General features: G+C 40.6%; 1 protein-coding gene across 1 annotated transcript in view; it reads right to left on the minus strand.

Moving 5' to 3' along the window:
• Window positions 1-968: 968 nt before the first annotated feature.
• Window positions 969-13,980, minus strand: part of LOC136388621 (fatty acid desaturase 2-like protein FADS2B) — a 33,920-nt gene continuing 20,908 nt past the window's right edge. The window contains exons 5-12 of the mRNA XM_066360441.1: window positions 13,657-13,782; window positions 10,904-10,964; window positions 7,885-7,961; window positions 7,611-7,708; window positions 6,554-6,650; window positions 4,298-4,377; window positions 2,846-2,971; window positions 969-1,485 (exon numbers count right to left, since the gene is read on the minus strand). Coding sequence (XP_066216538.1) covers window positions 1,434-1,485; window positions 2,846-2,971; window positions 4,298-4,377; window positions 6,554-6,650; window positions 7,611-7,708; window positions 7,885-7,961; window positions 10,904-10,964; window positions 13,657-13,782 — 717 coding nt within the window. The 3' untranslated portion in view covers window positions 969-1,433. The remainder of the gene's footprint in view (window positions 1,486-2,845; window positions 2,972-4,297; window positions 4,378-6,553; window positions 6,651-7,610; window positions 7,709-7,884; window positions 7,962-10,903; window positions 10,965-13,656; window positions 13,783-13,980) is intronic.

Below are 13,980 nucleotides of genomic sequence, written 5' to 3' on the forward strand. Positions count from 1 at the left end.
AAGTCGAAAAAGCTTATCTCCCTTTCGTTCTCTGCCCAACTTTCTACTGAACGTTACTACTATTTCAATGTCCAATCCTCCCAGACACCCCGTTCTTGTTTCCTTAGCTTTGGACACACAGCTAACACCTAGGACACGTGAATGAGTTCAGGGATTTTCCTTCACTGCCCCACGTTGTACCTCTCTGGCCCCCACGCGCCCTCAGCTTCAGCCCTGGTGGCTTCTTTCAAGTCACCACACTTATTTCTGCCATAGGATCTTTGCTCCAGAACCCAGTGATTAAATTAATAAACAAACAAACAAACAAAAAAAACCAAATAAAAATCAAATATTTTGCAAAGTTTGGAAGAAGAGAATGAAATACTTCTTGGTGTAATTTCAGACAACAGATAAACCCCTGACGTTGACTTGCTTGGAGCTGGGAGTGAAAATCATGCGGTTTGCTTTCTCTCCCTGCAGCCAAGGTTATCTGTAAGCTGCTTAACAAAAAGCACAGGCACATTAAACATCAGCGTGCTAGCTCCTGAGAGTGCCAACTCATTCTTCTAACATGGAAATCCTGTTGGCCTAAGACATATTTAATTTGGTGCCAAGCTTGAAAATGCCTTGACACAACCCAGGGTCTACCTTACAGAAAACAAATCCCTTTCTGGCATTAAGGTCACCTAATAATGAAGTTTGGCAGTTCTGTTTTGGTGGGTAGGGTTTAGTTAAACAAACCTTCTGCTGAAGGACTGTCAATTCTTAAACAGAGAGCACAAGTCACCTTTAATATAGAGCCTTAGCTTGCTTGAGCAGTTGCTGATGGGACTGAACGTAGGAAATGCCTTTCAGAAATTGCATAACTTGGAAACAAATATATAAATACATATACACACCAATTACACATATGCAATACAAAAATGAAACTCTGAAATGAATATTGAAATATTTAAAGAGATTTTTAATGTTAATTAAAGAAAAAGAAGTTTAAACATTTAAAAAAGGAATATAAAAATTGCACTTTGACAAGAACTTCTAAATACAGAATTTTTCAGAAAGCGCTCTGTTTGGGGTCTCTACTCGGCCCACATTTTCCGTGTCTACGTCATCAGTGAAAGTTTTACATAACTCCTATTCTTATGCCCAGCGACTGAGATGATTTGACTAAGGTCTGTTGGTAAGACCAAGTTCAAGATCCTTTTGAAAAAAATAAAAGCATTGGGCTCTCATTTTCCATTCGTCACCTTGGCCAGAGCCATCTTGTGCTCCCCCTGCTTCTTAATTGCAGAAGAAACCTTCAGGAGAGAGGTTATCATGTGTCCTTGGAGCTCAGACTCCTGGTACACTTGGGTATGCCAATGGCACTGACAGCTAGGTGGGAAGAGTTCTTGCACATTCACCAACCCCCTTGATAGATGCAATTCCATGCACGTCGAGGCTGGCGTTCTGCATCATGTTTCGTAGTATGCCTCCACCCAGAGGGCTGAGGATTTCTTCAAGGCCCTGTGGGAGGAGTGAGCAAGAGCTTCAGGAGGTGAGACTCTAAGGTAAGGGTTGCTATTCATGAAACACTGACTCTTGCATTTGGTTCAGGACCATGGGATCATTTTCAGCTCTATGGGAAAATGTCTTTCTCTGTTGCTCAGTGGAGATAGTCAAATACACAATTTTTTTTTAAAGCAAGTGAGGTCATCTTTCCTTTATGGAGGAGATTGAATTTTTCTTTCATTTATTCTCCTCTGTACCCTGAACGATCACCCACTCTTTTCTCTAGAATTAAAAAAACCCAACTTTTCTGAGCTTTTATAAGATAAAGCATGCAACTGCATATTAACCTATCCAATATCCACCGACCCATCCGATTTTATAACGTGAAGGATACTTTTTTTAGGTTCTGGAGATACAGCAATAAATAGGAGAGAGGTAAGTCCAGTTCACATGGAGTTAGTTCCTGGTCTAGTGGGAGACACATATGAAAGAATTTGTTACCCAATATGTTATTTAGTCGTGATTGTGACAAAGGTCAGGTATGAAGAAAGTCAGGTGTTGCAAGATAATGTGATGTAGTCATGTGGGTCAGGGAAAACTGAGGGGGAAAAGACAGTTGAGATGAGCCTTAGAGAGTGAATGGAAATTGACAAGGTGTAAGGGCAGGTGGGAGGTTGGAGAAACATTCTAGGCAGAAGAAAAGGTGACAAAAGAAAATGAAACGGCAAGAGGAAAAGTGTGACACAACAAAGGAAGGGAGGCCAGGAATCCGGAGGGCAGCGAAGGGGGAGGAGAGTGGGAGAAGCTGAAACTGGAGCATTAGTCGGGGATCAGATCAGAATGGGCCTCGCCTTGTTGACGTCATTCAAAATACTGTTGTGTTACTGTTTGTTTGCATTTCCCCAATCCTCAAAGGGAAAGAAAGTTATTAAACACAGACCACTGGCTGCTAGTTTGACCAATACCATGCTCTCTAGAATTGTGAATGCTTCAGGATGAACATGAATTTTCAGTTCCCTCAGACCTCGCCATTCTTGGTCAGTTACCCCTGGGGACAGTCTACTGGGGATCAGTGATCCTTGACTTACTCATACATTTATGTCCCACTGGGCCCTGCAAGCATCTTAGACCAGATGATGCCAGAGTCCTCTTGAAACTTAGTAAGGGTAGCAAGGCGTTTTCACTAAAGAGTGCTTAGAAGGTAGAAGGTAAATGGTAAGAACTGTTATTAGCATTGCTGCTGTCGATGTCCATGATGGGCATACTGGTGCCTCTTAAATGGTTTTTGTGTGAATGAGTCACAAGCCAGTGAACAGTCTGGGGACGGGCAGTGAAGGGAAATGAGGGCTGTGAGTCAAGGAGACTCTGTTATTACCTGACAATGTCTCCAAACGCCTCCAACATGGGCTTATTCACATACTGCAGTCCGTGCTTGGCACACAAGGACCTCACCAGAGGTGCTACCTTGTGATAATTATGACGTGGCATAGTGGGGAACAGACTGGGGAAACAGAAGTGGGAGATAGAAAACTCAGACGTACAGAGAAACCTGAGTTTGCTTTCCTCATTACTAAATAAAATCGTATCAGCAATGTAGATCCCTCCTCGACTTTGCACAATACTTCTGCTGTGGGATGTTGAACAACTCTTGACAAACACTCTTATCTCTTAACCCTCTGTGAACCCTGTGGGTGGCAAAGTTTGGGAAGAGCTAAGAAAATAAATTTTAGTGCCATCAAAAATGTCAATATTGGGCCAGCTCGCATAAAAGTATAGGGTTTTCTACCATTCTGAATTACTTAGAGAGCTGGAGATATCTACCCTCCATCAGTGTCTCTGTGTCTATCACAGAAGTGGCTTAGACAAGAGGACTGGCAAGTCTCTGCCCTGAATACTCTGGAGAGATTAACTCTCAAAGAATTGATTATCCTTTACTCTTTCCTCAGGGTATGTCCGTCTAACTGACTCATTGTTAAAGTATTTCCAGATATTGCAGCAGAAACTGGATTTTGGTGTTGATTATTTTGTAACCTCAGTCTAAAGATATAGATACATATAGGCATTTAGACTCTAATGAGCAAAATAAACTGATAAGCAAAATAGAAACAAAAGCATGGACACATGGAACAGACTAACAGCCATCAGAGGGGAGCGGGGTGCGGGGACTGGATAAAAAAAGGTGAAGGGATTAAGCAAAACACTCACGCATACACACACACACACACACACACACACAACACACACAACACATAGACACAGACAACAGAATGCTGTTAGCCAGAGGAAAAGGGGGGTGGCTGTATGTGGAGGTGGGCGAAGGGGGATGGGGACCGAAAGAGACTTTGCTTGGGGCAGAGGGAGCACAATGTAGTGTGCAGACGATGTTTTGTTGAGTTGTACTCTTGAATCACAACTTGTCTGCTGTTCTGAATCAATGGCACCCCAATAAATTCAATTAAAAATAAATAAATTAATCAAATTACAATGAAATCTCAACACAACTTGGCCACCCAAGTGAGGTGATTTTCTTGCGTTTTGCCAACAAACCAAATGCAAATCAACGATTTCTAAATCCATAGGGATCCGGAAACTAAATCACTGGTTATTTTTCCAAGATTTCACTCTATTTACTCACAATTGTTATACCTCCTGCTTTTCTTTCTTTCCTTTCTTACCATTGATGTTACTAGAAAGATAGCAGCTTTTAGAGAATTCTGGTCCATTTTTTCCCTGTGAGATCCCCAGCCTATGGCTCTGCTCTGGACTGTGTGGGGGCTATTATAAGTCAGGGCCCAGGCCCCTGTCCTGGACTGTTTCTGTCACTCACTGGTGCTCAATCTGGAAGTTCAGGTGCCCAGTGAACCAGTCATTGAAAAAGGACTGTTCAACATTACAGGTGGCCAAGACCTGCAAAGAAAAAGTTTACATTAGATGTAAATAAGCTCAAGTGTTAAAGGAAATATTTAGTTTATTTTCTTTTCTTTTTCTTTAGTCAGTCATTCAACAGGTGCTTATGAAGTTCCTCTTTTGTGTAAGAAAATGTGAGGAATAAAAAATAGAGACTGTCCCAGGTAAATAGTTTGCAATTTAAAACAGCAATAAGACATTTTATAAAGAAGCATATATAAGGCAGTAGATATGAAAAAGTGTATGGGATTTGAGGGGGTGAAGTCACCATCAGCCCTTTGATAAAGAAGACTAAGTTGGCCCTGGGCCGGTTGGCTCAGTGGTGGAGCGTCGGCCTGGCGTGCGGGGGACCCAGGTTCGATTCCCAGCCAGGGCACATAGCAGAAGTGCCCATTTGCTTCTCCACTCCCGCCCACCCTTCCTCTCTGTCTCTCTCTTCTCCTCCCGCAGCCAAGGCTCCATTGGAGCAAAGATGGCCCAGGCGCTGGAGTGGCTCTGGTCACGGCAGAGCGACGCCCCGGAGGGGCAGAGCATCGCTCCCTGGTGGGCAGAGCATCGCCCCTGGAGGGCGTGCCGGGTGGATCCCGGTCGGGCGCATGCGGGAGTCTGTCTGACTGTCTTTCCCCGTTTCCAGCTTCAGAAAAATACAAAAAAAAAAAAAAAAGAAGACTAAGTTGTCACAAATGAGGGTCTTGGCAGATAAAAATGGGAGTATGAGATTTTGGTAGAGATCATGGGGGTCAGAATACCATTTCCATAGAGTAGACTTGAAGGGCGTCTAAATGGGGAATAAAACATTCAAGGGTTTTAACCAAGGGTTCTGTGCATAGAAGTGATTCAATGTAAAAACTTTCCTTTGTAATTTAATGTATTTTATTTTATGAATTGAAAAAGTATTATCCCGAGGAGTCGGTGGGCTTCTCCAGACTGCCAAGATTAGGATCCTTTCTGAATGTTATTTTACTCAATGCTTTTCTAAGATTGAATTCTAGTTGGGGTTGTTGCCATTTTAAATGTTATTTCTGGGGTTGTTCTATGTCAGTGTTTCTCAAGGCGTTCTTCAGAGAACCTTAGGGTTCCCTAGGACTTTTGTCAGGGGGTCTGCTAGGTCAAAACTATTTCTGCAATACTTCTAAGATATTTTTTTGCCTTTTCATTCTCATTCTCTCATGCTTGGACAGTGCCTTTTCCCAAAGGCTACTATCATGGATGGCACCATCATGCTGATGTTAACATGCGCCGGTTTGAGTTTTAATTTTGATATATTAATAATAAACTAAAATATTTTAAAGTGCCTCAGTTTTAATTTCAAATATAGTAAATATCCCATACAAACACAAGCTCTTTGAGATTCTCAATAACTTTTAAGAGTATAGAGTGGTTTTGTGACCAAAAAAATATAAAAACTATTGCTCTATGTCCCATGGAAGGTTCTCTGAATTTGGAAATGAACTTGGAGAAGGACACAGCCCAGTTGGTGGAAGGCTGAGGAGGCAGGGGTGCTCTGCACTGGTCACAACGCTGTGAATCATTCACAGCAGGCTCGGACAGCTGTCATATCTCCTTACGGAGCCTCTGGACCTATACAAAGAGACGAGGTGCATTCCAGTGTCCTTCAGGGTGTCAAATTCATTCTGAATTCTAGGAGTCTCAAGATTCACTTGAAAGGCCATGTCATGTGGGAGCAGAAGTCAGCAAATCTTTTCTATAAAGTGACAGACAGCAAATATTATAATTCTCTGTCACAGATACATAATTCTGGGGTTGTAGCATGAAAGCATTCATACCTAATATAAAAATGTATGAAATGTGTTTCCAGAAAACTTGATGCACAGAAACAGGCAGCAGGCTAGATTTGGCCCTTGAACAATCGTTTACTGACCCTTGGACTTAGAGCAAAGGCTCGGAAATCAAACTGCCTGGGCTTAAAACCTGCTTGTGCCACTGATTAGCTGTGTGATTTTATGCAAGTTACTCAATTTCTTCTTGCCTCAATGTAATCATTTGTAAAGTGGAAATAATTAGAGTACCTATCTCAGGTAGTGACGTGCAAAGCAGCTGATAGTGCCTGGTCTCTGGCAAGCATTTGGGTAAGTAGGAATTCTTCCTATTGGAAGTAACCAGACTCTCAGTCAGTATGCTTTGAAGGATCCTCTCCCAGGAACTTTGCTATTACCTGAGTACTGAGCCAGTCTCTGTTTTCCTCTTTGCTCATTTTCATTGGTATGTGGCTCATCTGCGTAACACATGCAATCCAAGGGCTTTCAAGAAACCTTTTGGAGAATAAAAGGAGGAAGTGATGACTCTTTGGGGTGTTACAGTGCCAGTCACTGGGCTTGTGTAATTGCTGGCAGAGTTAGGTGAGTATTGGAAGAAGTGAAAGGGACTCCAAGGTTCCAATACAATACTAGTCATTTATTTTCTTCTTTGGAGGCCCTTTACATCTACAAATGACACACTAGACATCATTTGGTTACATGACCTACTTTGCTGCCTTATGTGCAGAAGCAATGCCCCTAATGTAGCATTGGTGCAAGGGTCAAAAGAGACCTTGGTAACTTATGGGCATATACAAAGTGGTTGATGGCCTGGGTTTTGTCATCAGATAGAGCTGGGTTTGAGTTCTAATTTGGCATTGCCACTGGACCTTACTAGCTCTATGACCTTGGGGAAGTGATTTAATCTCTCTGAGCTTCCTTAGCAGAAAATGAAGATGATACTATCTACATTACCGGATTATACGAGGCTTACATCAAATACGGTAATGCTCCTTAAACCATTAGCAAAGTGCCTAATGCATATTAGCTATCATTATCTTTATTATTAGGTAGGATCTAGAATAATAAAGTCAAACAATGAGAAAGGAATAAATTGGGAAGCTGGAAAGGGTTATTCAGTAGGAAGTCATTTTGGCTTTGGGAAAATCTTTAGTCTTCAAATAAGTTTAAAAAATTACTTCCCGTCCATTATCTTGGATCAGGTGAAATACTGCAATTGGGAATTAAGCAAGTGGGAAAAAAAGAGAAGATCTGGCAAATGTTTTTCCCCTAAAGAACTCTTTTTACTCAACTATTTTTTTCTTTTTACATTTTCTTAGAAATATCCCATTTTCTTGGAATTATAGAGAATTTGGTATGGTGTCATAATGTTATGCCAATCACAAACAGATTAAATAAGGAAGGAAAGAAGACTATTTAGGTAATGGGAATATGAAGATATTTTTGCTTCCTTACTTGACCAAATATATGAGCAACATGGTTCCAAAGATTCCATAGGAAGGGCCAAATGTGATGAAATAGCGGATGTAGAAACTGCTGACCCAGGCAATTTCCTGCAGAGAGAAGTGTTTAAAAATTTAGATGCTCTGAACACAATTTTATGTCCCCTTCATGTACTAGCAAAATCTTACAACTTGTCATTCAAGGAAGCTAAATCTGGAAGGGACCAGACATCTTCATTTCCCATTTTCTACTTGATTTACTTTAGATTTTGAGTCAAGTTACTCACCCCCCAGTACCTTCGGAGGTACATCACTTGCATGGATTGCAGGTTGAAATATATAGGCATGAGGAGGGGAAGCCCAACTGAAAAAAAATAAACAACAAAAAGAGATGGTGAATAAATGAGTAGACTGTGATCTCAGTGCAAGTCAACAAGAGTCTATCTCCTTAACAGGCTACCTTGCAACATTGAAGAAGAGCAGCAACTCTGAAATCCAATATTGGGATTTTTGAGTCTCTGAGGGAGTCAAAAATTTGGTTCAAGCTCTCTCAAGGAGACTAGGGAAGTTTTCAAGATTTAAGTTACTCTTAATGGGGGAGTCCAGGAATAGCTTGTGCTGGGGGCTTTCAAGTTATTCAAAGGTCTATGGAATCCTTCCATCTTTCACCATATTTAGGATTGGACCCTATTATAATATGTCATGAGGCAGAAATAAAGAAGATATACTCCTTTCCTGGACAGAGAATTCTTTTCCTGGTACTTCCCCCAGATCAGTGAAGCTAGAGCACAAATGAGTCTTCTGTAGACTCTAGGTTTTGACATTCTCTCCTTGACCACACTTTAGTAAGGTCTTCTGAGTCCTCTTCTAGACTAGGCTTCATGCTGGCTTGCAACTTTTCCAACTCTTCAAACTCTCAGCACAAATGATTTCACTCATCTCGCATACTAAGAGACTTGAAAAAACACTAGCATAGTTTCCAACAGTTCAGGGCCACATCCCTGGGATGACCTTTTTTTTTCTTAGAGAATTTATGTTAGAAATATTACAATTGTAAATGTTTTCTCTGTCCCTTTGAGATATATCTTCCATGACCCAGAAATTTCTTCCTCATAAATCTGGGAATCATCCCTTTGAAATATGATCATGAAGAAGGTTAGGTACTGTATTCCAGTCTCTGTGGGAAGATAGGATCCTCACTTCTATATGCAATGCTTAGTAGACACAGATAGCTTAATTACATTGACCAATTTCCCCTCCCTTCAGTGTCTTTTGATAATTTCTTTTAGCATACCCCTATGTTTAAAAAGCTCCCCACTTTTTATTTTAGCAAAGTCTAAAATATTTTCGCTCAGTTTATACTGAAGTCCTTCTCCCTACTGCAATAACCTGAATGAAATCTGTCTGGCCATCTTTAACAACTGTCCAGCTCAGTTTCTCTTTGACAGTTTGAGTATAACACATTTGTACCTGAGATACTAAGTTGGCATTTAAAGGGAGAGGACACAATGAAACAGCCCCTGAAGGCAGTGTGGTGTGTGAGGGACAATTCTGCAGAAAGCCCACACCATTCATTCATTCTTCATGAATTAAGGGCCTATTGTTGCATAAAAGATGGGAAGAGAGTTTAGGAAAGAAACTCCAACAGCTTTTTCTTATATGAACACACATCTAGCTACGTTGGGGATCAGCTACCTTTCAAAATGGGGTACCAGTGTCCTCATTCCTCTTTTTTTGGTTGTGCAAAAGAAGGAGTGGGTGACTACCATAGGATGGGCTGCAGAATTCCAGCAGTGGACGGGGCAGCAGTGGAATTAATCCCTATGTCTCCAAAAATTGGCCCCCAGTCCGTCTGGTCAGGTATGGTATAGATCACTCCTGGCAGCCAACATTTGGGCAAATCACGTAGTCTGCAATAGAGTTTCTCAGCCTTTGCACTGTTGGCATTTTGGGCCAGATAATTCTTTGTTGTTAGAGGCTATCTTGTGTATTGTAGCATGTTTAACAGCATCCCTAGATTATACCTCCTGGATCCAGTGCCATCTCTTCTGTTCTGCTATAATAACCAAAAACATCTCTAGACATTGCCAACTGTCCCATTGGGAACAACACTGCTCCTGGTTGAGAACCACTGATCTACAGGAAATGTTTGGAACCTTCCCTGATTTTGGTTTATTTCCCAAATGTTTTAGATGAACATATTTTGGGGTTCCTCAAAAACTATTTTTCTGAGCAATTATGGGTTTGATTTTGGTTAAGAGCAAAGCATTTTGCTTCTGATGTTTTTTTAAAATTAGTATTACCCTATTTTTTTTTTTACAGGAACAGAGAGAGAGTCAGAGAGAGGGATAGACAGTGACAGACAGACAGGAACAGAGAGAGATGAGAAGCATTAATCATTATTTTTCATTGGGACTCCTTAGTTGTTCATTGATTGCTTTCTCATATGTGCCATGACTGCGGGCCTTCAGCAGACCGAGTAACCCCTTGCTTGAGCCAGGGACCTTGGGTCCAAGCTGGTGAGCTTTGCTCAAGCCAGATGAGCCCACGCTCAAGCTGATGACCTCAGGGTCTCAAACCTGGGTCCTTACGCATCCCAGTCCAATGCTCTATCCACTGCGCCACTGCCTGGTCAGGCAACTACCCTATTTTTTTAAAGCCTGGACCCACATCCCACATCCCACATTTAGATCTATCTATCTATCTATCTATCTATCTATCTATCTATCTATCTATCTATCATCTATCTATCTATCATCATCATTATCATCTATCTATCATTATCTTTCTGTCTCATTTACCAAAGTATCTCCTACAACTGTATGCAAGCCATGGAAACAGCTAGGTTTCTTCCACACAGAAACTCTATAGGTGCCTTTTATTCCTGGGTCTCTACTTTTCCTGGCCTTATACTGTCAATGCTTTGGCATTCTTTCCCTATGTCTTTTTCTCTCCCACTCAAATGCCACTATTCTTTCCTTCTTGACAGGTGTTTAGTCTTTCCACAATTACAGTCCAACATGCAAGACCCTTCAACTGGCATCCTGTCTTCCATCCTTCATGGAGCATCTCCTTCCTTGACCAGTAACCAGGGCGATGAGCTGCCTATCAGAATTCTTCTTTGCTTCTCCATTTTCTATTTCAGGTTTCTACCCCAGTAAATCTGAAATAAGACATGCTGCTCTTCGAGTAACAAGACGGCATGGGTTGGCCTCTCTGAGAGGATTCCAGTCATGCCTTCTGACTTGACTATTGCTTGTTGCAAGAAAATGGAATGATAAAGAATGTGGTTCCAAAGAGACTCACCCATGTAGAAGTACAGGTGCTGCTTTTCATAGTCAATGTATTTGATTTTCTTCTTGCCATACTAAATGGAGAGACAATAAAACTTAAATAAGAGACAATACTTCTGGCTATTACACTCAAGGACATCTATGTGTTTTTGTGTGTCTAAAATCTCTGTGGAAAGAGCCATCTGATCAGAGTTCTTTGGCTATTGAACTTGAGGCACTAGAAGAAGCAGAACTGGAATGGGGAGAAAATATTGTGACAGCTTTATGCTTTAATTAAATGTGGCCAATTCTTGCTCTGGCCAGGTAGCTCAGTTAGTTAAAATGTCCCAATGCATCAGGGTTGCTGGTTTGAACCCCAGTCAGGGCACATACAAGAATCTACCAGTGAATGCATGAATGAGTGAAACAACCAGTCAATGTTTTTTTTTCTCTCTCTCTCTCAAAAAATGTGGGCATTTCTCGAATGGATGATTATTCCATCTGACTATGGAGATTGTGACCATTTTTAAAATTCTCATTTTGATATTATTTATCATTTTGTGGAGTAGTGATTGAAAAGCAGCATTTCTAAGAAGTTTTTCTAGCTCTTCTTTAACTATGATATTTACAATTCTGCTTGAAACTCAGTCTCTATCTATATTCATTAATTTGATAAATATTTATTGAATGGTCATGTAATAAAAGAGATAGGCATGGCCCCTCTAATCTATCCCATCTTCTCATTTGTGTTCTGATCATGGATCTCATGCTGTCAATCACTATTTATAAAGCACAGTGATATTTATGTTTTCAGTACCGGAAATTTGATTCATTTTCTAGGGGTCTCCTTCATTAATTTAATCTAGTCTTAGTGCATGAAGACAGCCGATACCTTGAGAAGAGGCATAGAAGTAATGACTATATTTTCAGTAACTAGCAGACACTTAATAAATATTTAATTGAGTGAATGAATGAATGAATGATGGGCAATTCACATCCTGCTTTATATTTTTCAGTGTTACATTATGGTCAGTGTTTGACTTTTGCTTTCCCCAATCTTTTAATACATTCCCACTTACATATATACAGATTTCTTCCCTTATTTAGAGAGTAAGGTTGATCCTTTTTGCATTGTCATAAATAAAAAGAAATATCATGGTGATGAGGCAATAACAGCTATTTGCAATTACTCTCAAACTTCCAAGTATTTAAGTGGTGTGAAAATGGGAAAGGGAATCCATGGAAAATGCTTGGCAGTTAACAAACCTAGGAGAAAGGCTGGTTTTGAGTGTCACTCCCAAGAAGCACTCTAAGACTTCCAGGTACACAGGACCTGACACATAGAAGATTTAATTAACACTTGGTGAAAGAGTGGATGTTTAAAAAAAGTGACAGATATTTGGACAATAAAATGCGAGACAAAAAATAGCCAGGACTTGTCAGAACTATTTTTGATGTGAAACAACTGAATTTTAGAGTTGAAATAATTTTAAGCAATGTTTTGTGCTTTAGCTTTGAAATTATGTTATTTAGATCCCTAAAGTCCTAGGGATAGGTCCCAAGAGGAGCTGTAAAGCTTGGAGAGGTGGCTTCCATCATTTGTGAAGCCCTAAAGAAGGCACTTAGGGAGGTGCTTTGAGGACTTCAGGGGGGATAGTTAGAGAAATCAAATGTCACAATTTTAGTGATGAGCACGGAGTTCACAAACATCAGAGAGGTGAGGTCCAATTTGTTTGTGGAGCCATGGTCAAAAGCAACTAATTCATGATCACAGACAAGAGTGTTGTTTTTCAAAATCTAGGCAAGAGAATTTGTTTTCTAATTCAGCTGGGGAAGAGGGTAAGTCTCCCAAAATTAGGAAAACCCATTTTCAAAAAGTTGAACAATTTTTGATTTATGTACCACAAGGCCTAGGCAGTGAATGGCAAAACTACATTCTTATTTTTATAAAACTCCTAAACACTTCTGGAAAAAGTTAATGGCTTCTTCCTAAGTACTCAACTCTCAAGATCCACGTCCTTAGACCTCCTCTGTTGAAAGAAGACTTCTTCATAAGAAACTTGGTAATAGTCCTTTACATAATGACTTTAAGTTGAGGTTAAAAAAAAAATCAACAGGTGAGAAATTCTGGAGTTGACTTTTCCCTTCCTTTTTCTAGCATTTAAGGAGTGTAACTCAGAGGCAGGATCTCTAAGTGTTGTCTTAAGAGCATTTGGGCTGTGGTTCATGTAGAAATGAACCAATGTGAATCTGAACTAAAAATAGCAGCATAGTCTCTTCTGACTGAGCTAGAATTAGTGGAAATAACTAGATTCAGATGTTTGTGCTCTATTGTTTATTGAATGTACTAATCACCTGTCCTCCCTGAGTGGATGTCTTCATATCTTGGGAGAGTGGTTGACAACTTCAGTCATCTAGTTTTACTATCTAACAGTAGCATGTGTTGGCTCAGCAGTAGGGACAGGAACTGGGAGGGGATCTGTTTGTCACCAGGATGGCTTAAGCAAAATGATATGAGTTATATTTCTTACATTGGGAGATTGTACTGAGTAACCTTTAAGGACACAGAGGCATGCACTTTGCATCTCCTTCTAAGTTTATAACCCCTAAGTTTGGTTATTTCAGTGCTGTATTCTGGACTTAAGAAAGAGAGATGTGCTCAGGGCACATGTGAAGCTGGAAGCGCCTGCTTGATCCTTCCAAGATGAGGCTTTTCTGAGAATCACTTCTAGGAACTTCTAGGAACTACTCTTAGGAGCTTCTGGTGTTCAGGGTTTCTAAATGTACCTTGACAGGCTGCAAATCTCCAACCAGGAAAAGCGGGCCCACATCAATATCTGGGTCTTTTGGGTAAATGTTTGGTTTTGCATGGTGTTGGAAGTGTCGGTGATTCCACCAGTTTGCTGACATGCCCTGAGGAAAAGAGAAGGTTTATTAGTGGCAGGAAGATTTCTCTTTTAAAATATCCTTCACAGTCAGAGGTTTCGGCATGCATCTCTAAGTCAGAATAAGACATTTGAGCTTCTCATGTTTGTCTCCACTGCTGGGTCACAGAATAATTCATTGGACAGGGGATCTCAAACCTATAAACAAATAATGATCTGATTCATG

Source organism: Saccopteryx leptura, chromosome 1 (assembly GCF_036850995.1).
Source record: "Saccopteryx leptura isolate mSacLep1 chromosome 1, mSacLep1_pri_phased_curated, whole genome shotgun sequence".
Taxonomy (NCBI): domain Eukaryota; kingdom Metazoa; phylum Chordata; class Mammalia; order Chiroptera; family Emballonuridae; genus Saccopteryx; species Saccopteryx leptura.